This window comes from Otolemur garnettii, unplaced genomic scaffold, assembly GCF_000181295.1.
Source record: "Otolemur garnettii isolate 467f Iridium unplaced genomic scaffold, OtoGar3 scaffold00035, whole genome shotgun sequence".
Taxonomy (NCBI): Eukaryota; Metazoa; Chordata; class Mammalia; order Primates; family Galagidae; genus Otolemur; species Otolemur garnettii.
In genome coordinates, this window is record NW_003852430.1 from 12,811,421 (window position 1) to 12,834,560 (window position 23,140).

At 36.6% G+C, this 23,140-nt stretch overlaps 1 protein-coding gene across 2 annotated transcripts in view; it reads left to right on the forward strand.

Annotated features, from left to right (window-relative positions):
- ADGRB3 (adhesion G protein-coupled receptor B3) overlaps window positions 1-23,140 on the forward strand; it is a 734,763-nt gene that overhangs the window by 566,051 nt on the left and 145,572 nt on the right. For both annotated transcript variants that reach the window (XM_003789674.1, XM_003789673.2), the window contains 3 exons: window positions 15,316-15,442; window positions 17,067-17,170; window positions 21,200-21,302. In XM_003789674.1, coding sequence (XP_003789722.1) covers window positions 15,316-15,442; window positions 17,067-17,170; window positions 21,200-21,302 — 334 coding nt within the window. The remainder of the gene's footprint in view (window positions 1-15,315; window positions 15,443-17,066; window positions 17,171-21,199; window positions 21,303-23,140) is intronic.

A 23,140-nucleotide genomic window follows, 5' to 3' on the forward strand; every position in this document is an offset into this window, starting at 1 on the left:
AATTAGAACATAGATAATTTGTTTCTTTGTCTTGAAATTGCAAAGTTGGAAATTGTGCCATTAGCAAAGTAAATTTTATGTATCACTCTGAGAATAAACAGTCTTCATAACAGTCTCTCTAAACGTATCCTCAGGAGGAAAATTTCTGACTTCCTGGGATTTCTCTATGTATCCTGGATAGTTGGCTACAAAAATAGGTTGTTTATACCATGGCACATTATGCCGATGTCTGATTCTTTGGGGAGAACTTGGAGTCCTCTTCTCCAGATGAACTTTATATCAGTGACAGATACCATATGACAATTATTCTTCATAATACCAATCAGCGAAAAATGGCAGACATTTCATGCTTTACTTTTTACAAAATATATATTCTTGACTATGGTTAATAGAAGACCTGAGGGATACAAGAAACACGACTGGAGTTTGCAAGTTTGCTAAAAAGATGATGTAATTTGCCATGTGCATGGTGTCCTTGGTTTTATATCAAACCAGTTTGCAAAATGTAAAGTAGTGGTTGAACTACATCAGTATCTATGTGGATTTCTAATGGTGACATCTTCCTTAGTGAAAACTTGAGCTATACATTCTGATCACCAGGAAATCAGTGTTAAAATTCCCCGAGATTCTTGGCCCTTTATCTAATAATAATAGAACATCTCTTGTGCGATGTGTGTAATCTACATAACAGTAATGGGTCTGCAGTAGTCAGAAATGAGATATGAAGACAGGAGAAGCAGCTGAGGTTTGATATTAGTGATGCTATATTAATTATGACAGAGAAAGCTTTTCCATTATCAGCCCCGTTTTTAAGATGCTTGAAACTTTCCCATGGGAATTTTTCTCGTGACGGTTTTTTTTTTTTTCTTTTGGCTTAGTAATGAAAATAAGGAGATTGGTTTTTAATGTTTTTGAGAGATTTTATCTGGGAATAAAAGTGGTTTTCTATCCATTAGAACATTTTTTAGATACTTTATTTTCTGAAGCCTCAAAACAAATAGCTTTTTAACGACTTTGAAACTTGTCCCCGATGAAGAAGTTTAGTATCTTTGGAGTAGCAGGCAAAGTTTGATTTGCAAATAATTAAATTAAAAACATTAGCCAACGCTCCTTCTGCAAATTGTTGTGTCCCCACATAGCAGTTAGCCCAGTGCCCCTTGCAAAGGAGGGGGACTTGCAATTACTTGGTCAGTTACTGAAAATGAGCCATTCCTGGCTGGAGAGTGTTAGGGGTACAGTTTCTGTGCACCCTAAAAGAGAAAGGAGCAAAGGCTGAAGACGGGCTGCTGGACCCTGACACGACATGTTCCAACGTCGTTGAACTTTTTAACACAGGAGAGAGCAAAGGCAAGGTGAAACTGCAGCCTGTGTGATCACTCATTTAAAATCTCACTAAGACAGAATCTTCTCATTCACTCAACAGATTGAGATCCACTCAGGAGACACACGGTTGAGATCCAAAACACAGGAAGGCCTTGACTACTCATTAAAATGTTAATTATGCCATTGGGGGTTCCGTGCTGTCCTTCAACCATGAATTTTCACCGCTTGGCTTTTTAATGTATTAAGAAGCGGTACTATCAGAGGAGTAACAGTATGATAGGAAGACAGAATGTGCATTTATTTAAATACAGGACAAGGCATATTTCTTTAAACGCCAAGCTTTTTGAGAAATGGACTCAGATGCTTCTCTTATCACCAGAGCACTAGCCACACCCCACAATTTCCAGCTGAGCTATAGATTTTGGAATTGCCACAATTCGGGTTAGGATGAACAAGTTACAGTCTATATTGGTCTCTCACTATATTTGAACCCAGGGACTATGTTTAATTTTTAATCTTTGTAATCCCAGTGCCTTGGACTGTGGCTAGCACAAGAGGTACTGAAGCATTTTTCAGAAATTTTCCAATACATGACATTAAACCAAAATGTCATAATCTCTAAATTATCCAATTTAGTATGTTAGGGTGTCTAAATCAGCATCAAAAGGCTTAATTACCCATAAATGCATAGAAGAATGCTGCCCTTTCAAATTTTATATCAGAACTTAAAAATCAACTTGCATTGGACTTCAAAAGCAGCCATGTTACCTAATTTGTTTAAAGACACTCCCGCCCCTTCATTTTCGTTTCTGCCTGTGATGTCATTGTGTGGCACAGGCTCCCACTGCTCTTCCACTGCTGCTCTTTGGTCTAATCATCACATAGCTAAAACAGGAGATGGCTTGGCAATGGCTGTGGGGCTAGGTGGTGGATGACACAGGTGTTCTGAAATCTCAGAACAGCGCCTCCCCTGTGAGCTCCTATCAGCAGAACCTGTTACTCTATTCTTGCTTACCAAACATCTCCTTGTTTCACAGAAGGTAGGTGATTTATGGCTTCCCACAATAGAGCTCTATCTTCAAGGTCCCTAAAAGCCAGAAGTTACAAAAATAATGACTTTTGTGACTTACAGAGTTCTTTTTGACCATAATTCTCAGAATATTTATTTTCAGAAGTCCTAATTTTCAAAGAAGGTACTTTGAGTGGAAGATTTCTAGTGATAATTTCTTGGTAATGGCAAGGTTTAGAAGATAGGAAGACCACATATGTTGCATTTCATACTAAGATATGATGTGCATTCTTCTCTTTAGTAGTATACAATTTTTCTTTTGATGTTTTTTGGTCCACCCATGACTTAAAAACAGAACGTGGCTCAACTGGTAGCTGTGTGGTTCTGCGATGCCAAAGAGATTTGGTAACAGAGGGTTTGAGTTTCATTTCCTAAAATCTTTAGAGTGATAAAAAGAGAGTTCATGGTAAAAGTCAATTCATTTGATTCCTTTTTTCTTCCTGGAGGACATTAATTCTTTTAGCTTTTTAAAATTTGGGTCTTCCAAAATTGACGTCTGGTGTTTCTCTCCACTCTGAAAATGTTATGGTGCCCCCATAAGAGAGAGTATCTTTGATGGATAATCATGTTTAGGTCCTTTGATCCCTCTGGCATTGTTTTCTTGTCAAAGAAATGATCTAAGTGATTATAATACTCATATATTGCATTTATATATAATTTTTAACTTGTAGAAAAAGAATTTTTATTCCTACGAGTAATTTCTGACCCAGATAGCCACTAAATAAACAATTGTCAGGGATACTCATTATTTTGAGTTTTACCAACATAATATTTTTATAAGGTAGATAGAACATGTAATTGTCTGATTTTATAAATGGAGACACTGAGTCCCAAGTTAGGTTGGTGGTGTCCTCCAGATGACTCTGTCGGTGCAGATAAATTAGAAGCCAAGTTTTCTATTGCCACATTTTGATGTAAAAATTAAATTTAAAAACCCTAAGCAGGACAAAGATATTTGTTTTCCTAGATTCTACAGATAATGTAAAAGGAGGAACATTGGCAAGCTCTTTTGAAAGTGATCACAAGCAAATCCAAAGTGTAATTTCAATGAGCAGAATAAAAACTGATGAAAAGAAAATTTTCTGTGATATTTACTGAAGCCACTGTTACCAATTTGGATTTGGTGAATGCACTTACCTCTACCATCAAGCAGGTACAAAACGTTTGCAGCCTGGCTTTTATTGAGTGAACTTTTTTACTTCGAACACTGCAATGCTGAGATATTGATCAGTTTTTAAAGAGTTCAATAGTTGCAAATGAGTGATATTGAAACTGATGCAAAATTAATGTGCTAGTTTAGTAAATATATGATTTTGAACCACTTGGTTTGAAGTGAACGCCTTACTAGTTTATACTTTAATTGGATCCAGTTTTTCTTGCAGAGACAATTTATGTAACTTTTAAGTGTTTGTGTACAGGAATAATTTGTTCAGCCACTCCAGTTTTCTCCATTTCCTTTTTACTCATATTCAGTTCCCAAAAGTGCACATACCACGTTGAGGAAGTGAACACAGGAACATTCCTCAATACTCAGGACTCTCTTTTTCAGAGTTCTAAGAACATCATGTCACCTTAATAGTCGTTTAAGTGATATAAATGTCCAAAGAACCTGCATTTTTGCCGTTTCTGTGTAGGCAATGATGAATCATAGTTTTGAAGTATAATTAACTCACGATTTTAATTTTCTATTTCTTGAAACTAATAACTCTGATATCAAAATCACATATTCCTGGCCCTATCCCAGAAACAATGCATCAAAAATTTTAGTTAATTAGGCTAAACCCTTAATTGATGTCTCAATTTAATGTCTTAATCATAAATTTTTGAGAAGTGTTCTTCTACTGTAGAGTAACATTATAGGCATGTGCTCAAATTTTTAACTTAGAAACTAGTGAACCTATGGCCTCCTGCAAAAACATGATTCAAGCAGTGTACAGCCGAGCCTCACCATAATTATAATCTCAAAAATAATGGAGGGGGCCAAATGGTATACAATGCAAATAGCAGCCTAAGATGCTTACTCAGTGATTCTGCTGTTGAAAATCTTGGTACTAGGATTTTAACCTATAGAGGACTATTGTGCATCACAAATGTACCTTTTACAAACTATTAAAATATTTTATAGGGGTGCCCATAGCTCAGTGGCTATGGAGTCAGCCACATGCACTGGGGCAGTTGGGTTAGAAGCCAGCCTGGGCGTGCTAAACTAAACTAAGCTAAAATATTTTATGAAATATTTTTGGCAGATAATGTTTAATAATATATTGAGTTGGCTTAGAGCTATTAGGAATTGTGAAAGAATCCCTAACTCTCATGATCACTTCCTAAGACATGTACCATAAATTTTCAGTAGAAACAGTTGACTACTCCCACTTGTGCTCCTAGGCTTATGAACTGTTTTGTAATTCTTCCTCTGTATCTTCTACAATATAATGATAGGGTCTTAGAAACGGCCATTAAATGCCTAAATATCAACTTGCAAAATCTGACTTATTGCCATAAATCTGCAGAGATCATTTATGTAATATACAAAAAGACTATGTAAGTTGAAATAGGGGTAAGTAATAAAAATGAATATCTGTCTAGGAACCAAACCATTAGCCATTGTTAATTCTGTTTGATGTACTGTGATGGTACTATAGTTTACGAGGAAATTTTTATATGCGACAAAATGACTTGAAAACCAAAACTAAAGGACTTGGAGAATCTGTTTGATATCTTAACCCTCTTATATTCCTAAGTCACACGTGAAGATATGTACACTTTGGGCTTGGCGCCTGTGGCTTAAGCAGCTAAGGTGCCAGCCACATACACCTGAGCTGATGGATTCAAATCCAGTCCAGGCCCGCCAAACAACAATGACGGCTGCAACCAAAAAATAGCCGGGCATTGTGGTGGGCACCTGTAGTCCCAGCTACTTGGGAGGTGGAAGCAGGAGAATCACTTGAGCCCAGGAGTTGGAGGTTGCTGTGAGCTGTGATACCGTAGCACTCTATCCAGGGGGACAGTGTCTCAAAATAAATAAATAAATAAGACAAGATATGTACACTTTGAGAGATATACAGTTTTAAGCTATATCCTTTAGTTTTCTGGTGAAGGAACTATTGGGTGGGTTCAGGTTAGTGAAGAGTATAAAAAGAAATATTTATTTCCTGCAAATATAGACTATAAAAGAATTAATCTTCTGATAACTATAAGTTATCATGATATTATTTCATACAAATTTTCTTTTTGAATCTCAAAAGAATTTTTCAGGTGGCAGAGGTCATATATGAGAATAATGGAAAAGTAGATACAATGATGACGGAGCTAAAAACAATCCCCATAATTCAGTCCTTTGAGACAACTGCACTTCATTATTTTTTCTAATACATTTCCATTCTTTTCTTTTTTATATGTGTATTTTTCTACACACAGTATGCCACATTTGGGATTAATCCTTTTAAAAAAAATCCTGCATCAAAAGCCATTAGAATCAGGACATGAGCTAGTTAGTATTAAACTGGTGAGATCTTGGATCTACTTTGCTATAAAATTTACAATGGTCTAATCATATCTCAGGACTGGCCTTGTGTCCAGATTATTTGAAAACTAGTGTGGAGAGTAACATACGTTTAAATTTGCTCCATTTTATTTCAGTAATCCTGATTTTGAAGGGTTCTGCATCTCAGCTGCTACAAATTATGTCGGTCTAAAAATTGGTTCTTAGCCCAGACAAACAGTGTTTTTGAGGAAGAAAATATGCAAATATAATGAATTATTTTGTGATTTTGAGATTAACTAACGTTCAATGTTAAAGCCATTTTCAAGCCTTTTGAAAAGAAATGAGAGAAAAAATAATAATTTCGGATCTGCTTCTGCCTCCATCCAAGAGAAACTTTGGAAGTCCTTCTTAATCCAGAGTTATTCAGAACTAAAATGTATTTTGTTGTTTTATTAGACATATCATACATAATTCATCAGCTGACAAATGTATATAGCGACATTCATCTTTAATTCTATTCAAAATTATATTTCCATATCCCTCACGTTGTCTCCTGTTTTTCCTGTCTATACCAGATTTTGCTTTTTTCTTTTAATGGTCTAAACAAATTTTTTGAAAATTTCTGAGGAAAAAAGGCTTACAATGATTTAAATGAAATTGTATTCTTGAATTTTCTTCCATCTTATTGAAGCAATAACGCCGTGCCCCTGTGGTTTCAGGAGAAGATATTTTCTTTCTGTCCTTCTTTTTAATATTAATAGTCCCATCATTATTCTGAATCACACTGAGGACATCTTTCTCATCATCACTGTGTCCTGTCATGATCTGTCCCTCCATGGACTGTTTGGGTCTGAACCGTAAGGTGTTGGAAGATTGATTCCCACCTCAGAGTGAAAACATACTTGACAAAAACATAATTTTCTGTGCTGTCTGCCTTCCACGTATTTAGAAGTCTTTTTTCATTTTTGTTATTGAACTGTTTGATATCTCAAGGATCCTTTTTTAACGTGTGGCAGTCTAATTTCTCTGTGACCCCTTGGCTGAAATTGTTCTCTCAGAGGCTTTCAGTGGCCTCCCTCATCCCCACAATGACTGTCATGGTGCCGCATCTTTTTATTCTCTCGCAGGGTTGACCTTTGATAAATCATTTTTTTTACTTTTTTTTTCATTAAATGATAGCTGTGTACATTAATGCAATCATGGGGTACAGTGTAATGTTTTCATATACAATTTGAAATATTTTCAGCCAACTGGTTAACATAGCCTTTATGTCATTTTCTTAGTTATTGTGTTAAGACGTTTATATTCTACTTCTAGAAAGATTCACTCGTACTCTTGTAAGATAAACCATAGAGGTGATCCCACCAATCACCCTCCGTCCACCCATCCACCCCCCTCCCCACTCTCCCCTTACTCCCTCCCCATATTCTTAGGCTATAATTAGGTTATAGCTTTTAATGAAACCGTCCCCACTTCTTTTCCGTGAGATGTTAATTCTCAGTACTCTCACCCGTTCTGAGCACTCTCCCTGTGAGCTCCCACCTTTGGCTCTGCTGTCTCTTGTCCATCCCTTACAGAACCAAGGAGATTCTGCCTTGGCACCACATACACTTGGGCTCAATGAGTGACACAGCTGTTTACCAAGTTGATGTCCTTAAGAATGTCACCATCTCTTGGCTCCATTTCTTTCTTTTGAACATTAAATAATAACAGCAAAGTAGGTAGTCCAGGGTGTGCGTGGATATAGCACATAGATTCGGATATCCTGGCAACCTCCAACTCTAGGCTCTTTCATCTCTAGGGTCTCTACAATGCTGGATGGGTATAGGAACTCCATCTTTCTCTAGAGAAAATAATAATATCTGCCTTAGTATTAAGTTTAATAATTAAAAAAATATGTTTAAGGTATCTACCATAGCACCTAATACTGAGTAGACATTTAACAAATGTTAGCAGTTATATTCTTTAGTATGATTAATCTTATTTGCCTATGGGATAATTAATGATGGAAGCTAGCATATTCTTTAATTATTAATGAATTATCCTGAAGATTCTTAATATATATTTACAACTCAGTACATTGGCTTCCTTAATATTATACTTACTATAATAGTATAATAACTATTACTTTCTGCTCTCACTAGTTTTAATTTAAAATACCAACAAAAAAGTGTTACTGGCAATAAAATGACTATTCTTATAATTAAAGCTCATTGACCTTAGGAGTGACATATTCTTGGCTTTTATGACAAAGAGGCAGTGATACTACACCTGTGAGATAATTTCCACTGATGCTCTCAAGCTTTGAAAGGCAACACGGGAATCTAATATATCCACAAAACAACCTAGCACAGTGCCTGCAGCTTACATGATGATAAATAAGTGAATGAATGAATGAATGATGTAAGTTCAACTGTATAAAATCAGCATCTTCATCAGGCATTCACTCAAGAAATATTAACTAAGCACCCAATATGTGTCAAGCACGATTTTAGAATTAGGGAAATACCAAAGTGAACATAATAATATCCCTGTCCGCCCGATCCTTACATTCCAGTGAGGAAAGACAAGGAAAAAGTGAATAGATAAATACGTATATAACATACTCGGTGTGATAAATGTCATGGGAAACTACATCGTTAAGGGTAAAGGGCATGTGGGTGGGACTTAGAGTATCAATAACATACAACAAACCGCGTCAGATCTTAGTGGCCCAAAATCACCACCATTTTTATTTGCTCATAATTCTAAGGTTAAGTTATTAAATTGAGCTGAGGTGGTTAGTTCTTCTGCTGATCTTATTTGTGTCATTCATCTGCTGCCGTCTGGCAGTTCATCATGGAGCTGGATCTGTTAATCTGACTCCATTCCCATGTCTGGTGGTGGATGCCAATCTCTCCCTCTCAGGGAGGTTAGCCAGGGCTACCTCACATAATCGTAGCATTTCAAGATGATGAGAGTGGAAACTCATGTATTTTGAGGCATAGGCTTAGAAGTCACATACCTTCATTATATTTTTCTAATCAAATCAAGTCTGAGGGCATGCCTAGAAGGAAATAGGAAATAAAAGGAAAAGGAAATTTACCCCACCTCTGGATGGGAAGATGAATATGTGTGGTATATTTGTGGCCATTTTTCACTGACTGCCGAGAGGGGGTTACTATCTTATATTGGGCAGTCAGCGATGACATCTCTGCTAGGATAGCATAAGGGGAGAGAGGCCTAAATGGTGAGAGGGAACAAGCCATGCGAATATCTTTGTGTTTTCTACATCTACTGCAGTTCATTAATCCATTCTATTCAGCCATAAGAAAAATAGAGACTTTATATCTTTTATATTAACTGGAGAGAGCTGAAGAACATACTCTTTAGTAAATTATCACAAGAAAGGAAAAGCAAGTATCCAGTACTAATATGATAGTAGTAGATGAACTAATATGTACCCACACAAGAGAAAACTCAATGGGAGGTGGAGGGAGAGGGGAGAAGAGAGGGAGCAGGGTAGTAGAGAGGGGAATTAGTGTGCTCTCACCTGAAAGACACAATGCAGGAATATGTGGCACACTCCTGCGGGAGGGGCACAACTACAACAGGGACCTTACCTAATAAACTCAAGCATTGACACCTAATCATTTGTACCCTCATGTTAATCTGAAGTTTTAAAAAGAGAGAGAGAGAGAGGGCACGCCAGGTCAATGTACAAAACGCCTAAGGGGGCCAGGAAGAAGCTCATTGTGTTCAGAAGTGATGGGAAGACACAAATGTGCGAGGAGACAAATGCCAGTGCCAGTGAGAGACCAGAGAGCGTCCTTCCTCATCGGTCATTGTAACAGATTTGTGTTTTGCTCTGAGTGAAATTAGAAGAACCACTGACAGCTTGTAACAGGGTGGCATGGTCTGACTTATTTGTCAACAGAATCTCTCTGGCTTCTGTATTGAAACTGGACTCCAGGGTAAGTGGCAAGAATGGAAACAAGGAACTCGATGAAGAGATTAATCCAGCTGAGAGATGGTGGTGGCTTGAAATCGAATGATAGAACTCACAGCATTTTCTGGAATAATTTGTAGAACTAATTAGGCAGAAAACATATTCTTGGATTATGTATAGTCATACTAAGCAGATTGTCAACTTCTCTAAGAAGCTAACTACATTTATTTATTCATTTATTTATGTATCTTCTATCTTACCTGGCATTTGAAAAACACTCATTAGCTATGTGGCGACTGGCTAGTAAAGACTGATGCTTCACTGCTAGATGGAGCAGACACCACAGGATACTTTTAGAGTTCATCATCAAAGGATATTTGAAGACCAAAAGCAAGTAGATGAACTATCAAGATCCAATAAGTACTCTTCACATTACTGTAGTCTGCTGTACGCTAAAGGACAGTACATGAATTAGAGCTGAGACAATCTGTCTGGATCAAACTCTGTATTAAAAGTCATCCATTGAAATGTAAAAAGTCATTGAATTAACTAGACATTTATTGTTAAGTCCCTACTAAGTGAAAAACAGTGTTTCAGTGATCAAAAATCAACAAGATACAGTTCTGAAAAGCATTCATATTCTAATGTGGCCTGGAGCATGCTAATTGTGTAGATGAAGAAAATGAGGTGAATTTATCAATTAATATCAGGGTGTTGAATGGAAAGCATTAACAGGCACAAAGGAGTGTGAGGGAGATGTAAGTGTTGGAGAATTCCTGGAACTAGTTAACTTTTAGATGACAAATTAGAAATCTGGTATTATGGGATGCAAGGGCCACTATCAATTCCATGCCTAGATTTAGGTAATTTTCTAGGTGGTGGGAAGTATGTGCTTCTTAGTCTTACCCAAATGAATGAAGGATTGATATTATATATGACTTATGGCAGTGTTACTCTTTTGCAGTCAACTATATGTATTTTCTGTGTCAGATCTGTGTAGCTAATCTTCTTTTACCTTCACAGGACCATGTTTGATATATTCTGTCTTAAAGCAGATTACAGTAATAACTTAGCACTTAATAAAGTCCCTCGTCTCAAAATGAAAAAACCAGCTTTGCCTCCCATTCTGAGACTTAAAACAAGTTTCCTAAATTTACTGCACTCCACTGTCCTAATCTATAAAAGTAAGTGGCTGGAAGAGATCAATGGTTCTCAGCCCTGGCTGCACACTATAATCATTGGGAACAGGGGTTTAAAAATGTAAAAATGCTGAAGCCCAGGCCGAGGACTTAATTTTTAAAGTTTTTCAGGTGATTTTAATGCAGTGCAAATGCTGGAAACCAATGGTCTAGGTGATCACTAAGGTTGCTTCCAAAAAGATTTTCTGAGAGTTGTCAGAAATAACAATGTTCTAAGTATTTGCAATATCCTGAAAATTAAAGATTATCCTTCAAGACTATTTCTACTCAAAATTGAAAATATCATCTCATTTATACTCCAAAAATCTGCTTTATGAGAATAATTTACACCAAGAGCCACATATACATCATTAGAGTGTAATATATGCATTAAAAATCACATAGGTCTGCCTAATCCTTAGAAATTAAGTACTGCTGGGATTTGGAAAGCTATTACTTTCTTTTAGAGGACAAGGTAGTAGAAATTTTATGTAAATTTTTTTAAAAGATGGGCTGTACTATTCTGATTTTGAATAAACAGATTCAATATCATAAGAGTTAATAAACTTCCTACAGTGTGTAACTGACTCATAATAAATAACTTACATGCTGATTTATTACGAATCATAGTGGATGGTTTTATAGAAGACTGATTGAAGAGTGATATCTAGTTGTATTGGTACTTATGAAGATTAAAAGTTTGAATTCTTGATATAATTTTGATACGTGCCACTATACATTTTTGCTGTAAGTTTTTTACCAAACAGAATTCACAGAAGTAAGAAGATAATTTTCCCTCTAATTTCGAACACCAGATAACAGGCACACATGTTTTATTATTTAAAACTCCATGAACCCCAAACCTCAACTAAATATTCAGATCTCCAAAGAAACTGTGTAGACACTTCAAAAGTTAGGGAAATGACTAAAATAACATTAAGCTAGAAATTAATAAATTTTGTGTCATACTTTTGCAGAATTCTGTGTTTCTGGATACATAGTTCTGACTACCTAGGGCAGGCCGGCTGTTTCCTACCTTTAGCCAGCCTAAATACAGTGATGGGAAGAAGATGAGCTTCAGATAACAGCTAACGTGGGTGACTGTAGGGGCAGCCAACAAAGAATGTGCTAGTTGTATGGAATTTCCGCAGGTATAGTTATGTTTGAAAACTATTCGAATAAAATGAATTAACACTCAAGAAAGACACTATGAAAAAGAAATAATTTTTGATATAATGTATATGCCTAGACAATCCTTCTGTGTCTGTTACTCCTATATCTTTAATTTTCATACTATTTCACTGTATTTGTTTGCCCTACTGATGACAACCTAGACTTAATAACTAAGATAAATTCACAGATATATCATTTATTATAACATGCAGAACTCTGACACTGGAAGAGTAATGTGACTGCTGACGTAGGCCAGGTGTTTAAAATCGCTGCTCTGTGAAGAATGGGGAAGCAGTTGGATTCACGTTTGCTCTGCTCCTCATCAGTTAGCTTTACAAGGTCTCCCTGAAATCAGTCAGATGCATGCACCATGCTTTCAAAGAACTTTGTACAGTAGGAGGAAGCTATGAAAAGTATGAATATACAGACAACTCATACTACAGTGTTTGTAATAATAGTTATGTGAATGCTAGTGATGGAAGAAACTCATTTGTAAGTTTTATATGAGTTTTAAATATCAAGAGTTTTTTGTGAAACAATTGGCAACAATTTGACATCAGAATGGCATAGCATCACTTGCTCATTGCTTGGGAGTGACCAAATGCAGAGCTTGGTAGTTACCCCTCACTTTTCAAGATCCTTCTGCTCACCTACTACAGATTCCAGTGTTCTATCAGATGCATTACTGTCTGGTGTATATCTTCTTTTAAACTTAAAAGAGTACATTAAGCTGTCTCCAGCCATTCTTATATTATTGTACATTATATAAAGTCAACGAAAGGATAATAGTTCTGAAGAAAGATAAGGACAGAGGTTATGTAGCCTCAGGGATGTCTGCATGAAAAGGGACCCAGCGAGGTTAGAAGCATTTCTCATGTTTGAAAGGAGTGCGGGACTAAAACAGGGAGACCAGTGTTACTTACTTTCCAATTTCCCCTGGGGTTGGGCCAGGTCACGAATGCAATCATTGTACAAAATCAAATAAACTGACCCACTTTGCTAAAGATACCATGTGACACTGACATGGTCTTCCCAATGTAGCTACATCATATGGAATGTAAACAGCTAAAGTTTAATGACGCTAAGATCAAATAAATGCTCATCACATGGACATTAATGTATAACTTTGTCCCATAGGAGGTCTTATTTACAGTGAAGTTTTTTTCTTGTTAAGATATTGATTTAGTTTATTGGGCATAGCTGCACCACGTGAAAAGTGGAAGTACTGGATTCCATCTTGAAAGCACTGATGCTACGTTAAAATAAAGCTGCTGTCCAGGATGAATAATGCAGATGTTGTGTTTTAAAACACGTCAGATTCCCTTAAGTGTATCTTTCTTCTTTAAACTTTGATCAGCTGAGATAAATGCTTTTCATTTGCCCTTAACTGTTTGTCACAAGAAGATAAGAGGCAGACAGCTAATGAAATAAATTGATTCGCCGCTATGATTAGATAGAACCAGAATTTAATACTGTTGCAGTTGAAAGTATAACTGATTTTTTTTTCCTTTAAATGGCTTGGTTGCAATGACATCATGAGAAAGAAAAGAATACTAACAAATGTTGAAATGGCTAAAGCGTAGAAGTATTTGGGGAAAGTTGAGTGTAATTTGTTTCTAACTCCCCCCAAATCAAGTGTATCAAAAGGTTTCTTTCTTTAAAAAGTTGTAATTAAGAGTATATTGAGTCAGGAATAGTAATGACATAAAATCATAAACAATAAAAGGATATTGCTGGTGGATACCAAAAAAATAGCGTAAAGTTGTATTCTGTAGCGTTAATTTATATTCTCCTCAAACATCACAGAGAAGCCTCTTTCATTGAAATCTCTCTGAAATCTACTGCATGCATGTTTAACCCAATAGCTCCAGGCATTCAGAGATAGAGGAGGCAAAAATCAAAAGTCCCATATCAAAATTAACATCCAATCTTGTGTTTTTCTCTTTGAGTTTTGAAGTCATTTTCAACACAGGATAGTAACTTGGTTTGCAATTTAAACACACACACACACACACACACACACACACAGGTGTGTTAGATGGAGCCAGTCCAGGCCTGGGCCTGGGGGAGGGGAGGTGACAATTGGTGCATTCAGTATGAAACACGTGTAATGGTAATAAAGTTGATTGGCTGAGCTCTATAGCTTTCTTTTCTTTCTTTCTTTCTTTCTTTTTTTTTTTTAATCTCCTCTTGTAGAGTAGTTCAGCTAGGAGTGGAAGGTTCTTCCCCACCCCCACTAAGAAGATGTAGGTTGATACCATTTTTATTGTTCTGCTGGGGTGGGAAATAAACCATGTGCTTTAGCATTTTAAATGGCTACACCAGGAGGACACTGAGCCAGGCTCTCTTCTCCCCTCCTCCTGGACGTTGGGGTGCGGTTATTCCTCTAAATGTCCTGTGGACTTGGGGCTAAGCTCAATGCTTCTGCCCCAGGGCAGGGAGGCGGGCGAGGGGAAGAAATGTCAAAGGCTTCCGAGGCGAGTGGGGCCGAGCAAAGTGTGGAGTAGGAAGCTTCGGTCTGAAACCCACCCCTCCCCTGGATACCAGGCAGAGGCAATGAGAGTCGGAACCAGCTGATGCCGCTGCTGCTGCTCCCCGTTTCCAGGGTGAAATTTTCACAGCAGCTATTCTGAAGGGAGGAAAAATCCCCAGCCGGCAGCGGGGAAGATCCCGTCACTCAACCCGAGCCATGTAACCTTTTAGGCAGGCTTTTCAGAGACAGCCGCATTTTGAAAGCCAGCACTCACGGTCCAAAATATGGGCCGGGAATCAGAGCCGGTAGGAAAATCTGAAAAGCCTCTTTACACCCTGAGTGTTTGAAGCGATCCGATGAGCATAGGAAGCGGCTGCCAGCGCTCTGGCGGCTGCTGGAGCCGCGGCCGCTGCTGGCGGAGGGCTGGACGGAGCTAGTCCTGGTTTCAGCACCTCCGGCGCTGGACAGCTCGCTGCACGCCGCACCGCCGCCCGCCTGCTCCCACTCGCGCTTTGCATTCCTGGATATGCATCTAAATTACGTCCTGTTCAACAACAAGTAGATTTTTTTTTTTTCCTGTACGGGAATTACAGTAGACGATTCTCTCAATTAAACTGCATTTTCTTCTTCACGGATTTGTCCGTCAGGCGTATTTATCCCGATCTCCCCCGCCCTCCCCCTTTGCAGGAACGAGTCTTTGGGAACGTGGTCCACCCAGGGATGTAAAACTGTGCTTACCGATGCATCCCATACGAAATGCTTATGTGATCGTCTCTCTACCTTCGCCATTTTGGCTCAGCAACCTAGAGAAATAGTAAGTAACAAAGGGAAAACACGGCTTTAATGCAAAGGCAGGGACATTGTGGCGAGTGTTTCTCCAGGGAACTGCATTTTAAAAGGGGAAATGCAGAATGTTGCAGGGTGGCATAATGGGTTCGTCTCCTGCTTAGCTACAGTAGCTTGGTGGAGTGGATTCTAGCTGGTGTGCTGTAACTACATTCTACTCAATTTTATGTCTTCTAACTTGAAATTTCTGCAGTATAGTTCTGGAGATGCACTCCAGTCATATTCCTAATATGCTGCAAACTTTCAAATAAAAATATCTGCCAACTCAACCTTTATTTTAAAGCTGGAAAGCTGTTCGGGGGGAATTTGTAAGAATATTGTTAGGAGTAGAATGAAGACCCCCAGACACTACAGCCAAACACCCTGCATAGCTGCATTGGGTATTTTCAGCACATGTTTTCTCAGGATGCCCTTGGAAATTTTACATATATATATGCAGATATTCCTTCTTTTCAAATGAAGTTTTCATGAAAGCATGGCTGTCAGAAACTGAGAAATAATCTCTTAAAAGTATATAGGTTTTGTGAAAGTAGTTTCTGAGACAGCTGCATAGAACTGCCTAAGGGAAAAATAATATTCTCATCAAATATATTTTGAGAAAATAGAACAAAAATTGAAATGCTGGAAAATGATTATTCAGATAAATGTGACTTTCTGCCTGAATGTGGCCTGAATCAGCACGACTCTACTTATTATTTTTGATGATAAAAAATACTTCATATAATTTGATGTGCTTATCTAAGGTTTTAGAACATGCTTAATCTTAAAGTGTATTTCTTCAAACTTCTGTATTGACACTATGAAAACCAACAGATTTTATTACTTAATGCCATCTTAGTACCCAGGGAAAGAAACCTCTCAGATCAGTGAATGCCTATGATCTGTTATATGTGTTTTAAAAGATATAAAGGCTGATTTTTCAAGGTCATGTATTTAGGGACTGATGCTGGCAATGGGAAAACTATCCCCACATACTTTATTCACAGACAAAAAATTAAAAAATATACTTGAAGCTCTTAAATTTGACATTTGATTTTCTTTAGTATTCTCAGAGGCCAAGCAAGTGAAATTAAATGTGAGCATAGCCGACTTGGAACAAAGTTGTCAAAAGTCTGAAAGTTTGAAATAATTTTCAATATCTGTGTACCAGACAGATTGGCATAATATAATGAGTTGCAGATGAAGATCAAGATACATTTTACTAAAAAGGATGTTGCAAAATGACTGGACTATAGTTAGTTGAACAAAAATGAATGCTGCTTCAAATTTTAGCTGGAGAAAATTTAACATGTGAATGTTGACCAGGTTGTATTTTCAGATCTTTATTTTAGAAAGCGATGTGTCGATAACATGCCATACTCAAGTATTTAAGTCTCTGAGGACTTTTATTAGTCCATAGTGGGAGAGATAGGGAAGCTAGAATTACTAATTGTAGAGGTTGAGAATATGTGAAAAGAGTGGATTCATGGGTAATTATCTGGTTACTATAACAACTAAATATATGGGCTATTTTTGAGTGATAGGCTAGTTGTGCTGAGTTTAGAAGTTACTTTACCTTATTTTCTTTAAAAATTCTCCTTCTTTTTTTACAGATCATGGAATCCTCTGGTACACCTTCAGTGACCCTAATAGTGGGCAGTGGCCTTTCTTGTTTGGCCTTGGTCACCTTAGCAGTTGTCTATGCGGCGTTATGGAGGTACGTAATCAATCGATGGATTAGAAACAGAATGCTTAGTCGTTCAGAGTTAAATGAAGGAGTATGATGATTCCTATATTTCTCTTGTCTTCTTAATTTACTAATAGCAGTATTTTCACAACGGTTTAATAATTGCTGTGACCGAGCTGTAATAAATGAATGGCATTTACCTGATTTTCTTCTCGTACTTTCTTGTGGTGAGAAAATAAACAAAAACACACAAACTTTTCCTCCCATTTCAAATAGTGATAGCCTTCAACAAGTTGCTTAGCCCCAAGCATGGCACTCTTCTGCTGCAAGCTAAATCTATATGTGGTTTCTAATTATCCCAATTGCTCTTTAGCCTGAGAGTTTGTTGGTACAGTCAAATTAATTTCTCTGTTATAGAAATATAATCCCAAGTTCTTAAGTTTCAAACACATTCTCTCTGTATGTCACAACAAATGAAACCTTCTATACTATTAAAGCCCTAACACATTATGACAGTTCTCTAGGAAACGCCTCCTGGTTGAGTGTGCCACTAAATCAGACTTTGACAAATTGATTAAAGGAAATCACAAAAATATGTAAACAAGGGCAAGTGATCGAAAGAGTTGTTCTACAGTATTTCAAGTTGTACCTGCTTGATATTATATGAAGATTTACTATTTCCTTAATATTTGTTAGTAAGAATTTATTAAGAATTATACATACAAGCTTTACTATATCTATTTACATATTGATAAAGAATACATATAGCTATGTGGCCAAACTTTCTAATGGTTTTTAAAATTTTAAATACTAAACATTTTACATCATTTTTATTATTAAAAAGGTCTAACATCCGGCTAACGATTTTAGTAAATATAGAATTACCTTCTATTTTCTGAATGATTGCAATATTAAAATTTCAGAAATAAATGTTCCTGCCTCATAGATCTACTAATCTTTATCTTTTACTTAAAATCAAAAAGCAATTCCATTAAAAAGCAAGTGACAATTTACTGAAAGAAGGCCATTTAATTTAACATCCTTTTAGAAATAATTTTGTTCTTCACTGTCAGTTTTACTCCTCTGAGGGCAAATACGAATTGTCAAGGATATTTAAATTGTCAAAGGTAGTAAGAGTTTTTATACTTCATACAAAAATGAAATGTATACACATCTTGGCAGTTAGCACTGTATGTAATAGAAGTTCTGCCCTCCTGTGAAGAAGTTTTGTGGTAGTGAAACACCAGCAAAGTGGGACAGTCTGCTAACACATGGCCAATTCTAGGAAATGAAAGAAGTGCTTAGTGTACACGTGATATTGTAGGCATCAGAATCCTGGGTTCAGGACCTAGTGCTTAGTGTACACGTGATATTGTAGGCATCAGAGTCCTGGGTTCAGGACCTAGTGCTTAGTGTACACGTGATATTGTAGGCATCAGAGTCCTGGGTTCAGGACCTAGTGCTTAGTCTACACGTGATATTGTAGGCATCAGAGTCCTGGGTTCAGGACCTTGTCCAGTAGGTTATTATCCTAGTAATGAAGAGCAAGGTAAAGGTTTCCCCCAATTTCCTAAATGGCACTTCTGCAAAAATGAGGCATTTAAAGGCCAGAAACTGGCCTTTAAACCACAACTGCATCATAATCCTTACTCACTGAAGTGTTTAGAACTAAATTCCATCTCTCAGCACGTAGGGTCTGGGTACCAATTCTACCTCCTCTTTACCCCTCAATACACATGGCTTAACTCTAGCATAAGCATTGTAAGTAGCTATGATAAGTAAAATTAACCAAATAAATAGAATGTTAATCTGTCCATAAGAAAGTTTTCATTAATTAAGAAAACTTAACATCACTGACTATAATAGTTTTCTATGAATTACCATAATACCGTAAAGGATCTATCCAAACATGATCTGAATGTGAATATTATAAAAAAGAGTACCAATAAACAGTGCAAATCTGGATCCTGTGAGTTAGTGTTCAGCAAACTCGTTGTCTACAAACAGATGAATTGATGGAGTAGTTTGAAGAAAGTGTCAAGACCCATGATTTAGTAACTGAATCTTGTAGCATGATGCATGTATTGCTTCTTCTAAACACTAGGTTTACCCTATAGCATTATGGAAATAAGCATGTTAGGATCTTACCACCTTTTTGCCTAAGTAAAATGGTTAGAAATTTTGATTTTCTAAAGATTCACAAAATGTGTAAGGATCTTGATTATTTTATAGGTAATACGCTATTTTGAAAGTTGTTGGTGTTCCACGTAGATCTTCAGACATATCCGTCAAAAATTTAAGACACTAAGTGATGTTGTATCTAAAGAAGTGTTCTGTACAGTTATATTGGTACCTCAACAACTAACCATGTTCTTTTAACCACTATATTGACATAAAGCAATTGCAAATCTCACTTAAAATATCAGAAAAGGTGTGAAAAGTTTAGAAAGTTGAGACATTTTATAGAAATTTTGAAGGCAACAATTTTCATAAAAATGGAGACATCTAAAGACTTTTTAGGATTGTCAGTCTAGGTTTTTATTACAGTATTTTTTTCTATTTATGAAGCAAAAAACATAACTTACAATCCTTCTAATATCATTTGTGGGCTGGTGCTGTCATGGAAAGCTTTGGCATTATATAAAGGGTTAATTTTGTGACAACTTAACATTTGGTGATGTCTTCAGTATCCCAGTGGGTGATTTTATATATATATATATATATATGTATATATGTAAAAATAATGTAATGTGTGTATATGTGTATACATGTATATATGTATATATATGTCTATAGAGAGAGAGAGCTACTGATGATTACAGGAACAAGTTTCAACCACTTCCATGACCATTTTATGCTGAGACTTGACCTAGGTTAATTTCATTTGGGTTTATTTTTGGAAGAAAGGAAATTCCTCTTGTATTCTTAACCCCCCCCTTTTTTTGTATTTTTTGAATTACAACACAAGTTGTTACTCTTGTGTTGGTTCTGGTTTCTTTTCTGAAATACACAAGGGACTTCGCCTCAATATTTTTCAATGGCAAAGTTAAGGGGAGAACCTTGATAGGTTTTGCCTTCCAAAGCGGGCTTCCCTATCTTTGGTACCCCCATCTAACACTGCAAAGAAAATGCCATGCCTGCTGTGGAATGTGACTCCATGGCATAACATGAATTGAATAGGTTCAAATGCACAGCAAACACAAGGATGTCTTTTTGTTGCTGTCATTCAGTGATTTACCACAGGGTACGGGAAAGCAAAATAGCTGTTACACTTTCAGGGAAAACAGCTGGTGGAACATTTGATTCTGAGCAGTTTTCTCTATGGCTTACATTCTAGGTGCATTTAAAAACTATATTATAGGCTGCAGATAAACGCTTCTTCATGAGGGTAAAATATGGCAGATGCCAAGTAATTTCCAGCCTAGTAGTGGATCCAATCCACTTGTGGATCCATCCGTTTGTGGATTGGATGAGTAAAGATAAAGATCCGAATTTTTTGGAACAATTATTTAGAAAGAAGAAAACTATAAAGAGAAACAGCTTAAATACACAAAAACTCTTGAGTGGATGGAAGTGTTTACATTTCATGAATGTAATGGCGTCTTTCTAGTCAACAAGGATGATAGTTCAGAATCTGTGGGCAGTTTTAATTTTTGCTTCTTAAAGTTTCCATTGGTTGATTCAGCTGATAATACTGAACATATTATACACACACATATATTTAAAGGTGATTATACTAATTGATATATTTGTAAGTAATTGTATATTTCTAGAAAAAACATGTACTGTGCTAACAGAGGTGTACCTCAGGCTTTCTCAGAAATGCCACACTGGTATCTAAGGAAAATAAGTTCTACAAGACCCTGTCACAGACCATTCCACTGTAAAATTAGGTCTCTAAGAATAATCTTTATTTTAAAACATGGGTTTTATATTTTTATTCCTGAGAAGGCTGTGTTTTAGTGTTTAGTTTCCCTGATGAATTCCTATAATTTGCACAATACAAAAGTCACCTTTCTGTTGAATTTTAAAATTGGACACTTTTTTTTGTCTTGCTAGGTACATACGCTCTGAGAGGTCCATAATTCTAATTAACTTCTGCTTGTCTATCATCTCATCAAACATCCTCATCCTGGTTGGACAGACTCAGACACATAACAAGGTACGACTAGTAATGACTCTCTGTGCGCTTATGTTTTGCTGTACAGTTAGCTGTTGATAATCTAAAACTTTATTCTAGATAAAGTGGAAAATTGCTGACAAAATCATTTTTATGAACAAAATTATTTTTATTACTTTCCGAGTGAAAATTTTCTTATTCCATTCCAGCAATGTATTCCTCAGCTTAATTTTCTGTGTGTTGAGAGGCTGTTTAAAATAGTAAAAATATGGCTTTGTTTAAATATTATATCCAAGTTCTGTAAGTTCAAAGGGACATTAAAAGCACGTATTTTGATTCACTAGTCTAATTGTAATAAGACCCAATCATAATAGGATACAATGCCTATGTTTTATTGGAATTTGTTAACATATTGATTCTTAAAAGGCAGCTGTGAATTGCTTACAAGTATAGTATCATTCTGGAAAATCCACTCAAAAACCATCTCTAGGCAGTAATTGAAGAGAGTCTAAGTGAAAGCTGCATCACATGTAATATTGTCTGTCAACTTTTTTTAACCAACAAGTATTTTGATACTTAACAGGGTGTAAAAAGTATATTTCTTGTTCATATAAATTGATTGATTGATGTGAGTTGAGTGGTTTATATGAGTTGAATGACCATGTTTTTTCCAGAAATTACTGTCTTTATTAAACTACTCTGAAATACATTCCAAGAAACCCATAATAGCCATTTTAAATTAACTTACCCTGGCTTTGACGGGATTCTGTTGAACACTGCTTTGATAATTTAATTGTCAATCGAACCCATGGTTTCAGGATTGTTACTTTTCTACTTTTTTATTTTCAAATACTAAAGCCAATAATTGAACTTTTCCACATAAACTGTCATTTTTTGAAAAATCAAATGCACACTACAGAATGTTCTTTTGATATATTAGATATCCACAGGACATGTATCAACGTCAAGGATAATGGATAGTCCGTTTATTTTTGCTAACCTACATTCCTAAGATGGGTGATACCCACCCAGAGAATCCAATTCTGCATCTGGATAGGACCTAGGAGGCCACTTAGGTGATTCTGATCAATCTTTCTTCTTACCCCACATTACCCTAACCTAGGAAGAGGCCCCAAATGAGAGGTCACTAACCCTCAAGAACACAACAAAACAAAACCCTAATTCCCCTAAAGGGCCCTGAGGAAGTGTACAGTACTTTCATGTATTTGAGTGTTTAGTTTTCCTGTATTTCTTTCCTGTGTCTCCTCATATAAAAGAAAGAAGCTAAAAAAAAAAAAATAAAGTCTATTACAATATTAGTCCATATTATAATCATTTAATACAAATGTTGAAAAGATCTGGTTCACATTGATGTTTGAAAAAAAATTAGAAGACAGACAGAGCAAAGAAAAAACAGGAAGGAAGCAGGACCAAGTATGAGGGAGCTGCTCAGAATTGGGAGAGGAGAAACCAGAACCCCAGCAGCAGAAAAAGTGAGGGGAAACGTGGGTTCCAGCTGAGAAGGAGACATAGGAGGCTGTGAGGGAGAAGGGAGTAGAGATGAGTGAGAGGATGAGACGAAGTGTTGGGGATTGTTAATTATACATGTCACCCTTTCTTTTCTGATTGTTCACTTGGGCTGAGCTTCAGATCTCTTAAAAATGCTTCTACGCTGGTCAGACCTATTCTCAGTTCTTTAAATGCTTGTCCTTGAATCTCCACCTCCCAAATAAGAGATTTCTTCCAAACTAGGAATTGTTCCTTAGGTTCAGGAATCAGGAGAAAAAATTCTGTAGAGTCAGTTTGATTCCATGGTTTAAAGCTTTTAGCAAATACACTCACCTTGCTTCCTGTCATTTTTTACACTTCCAGCAATTTTG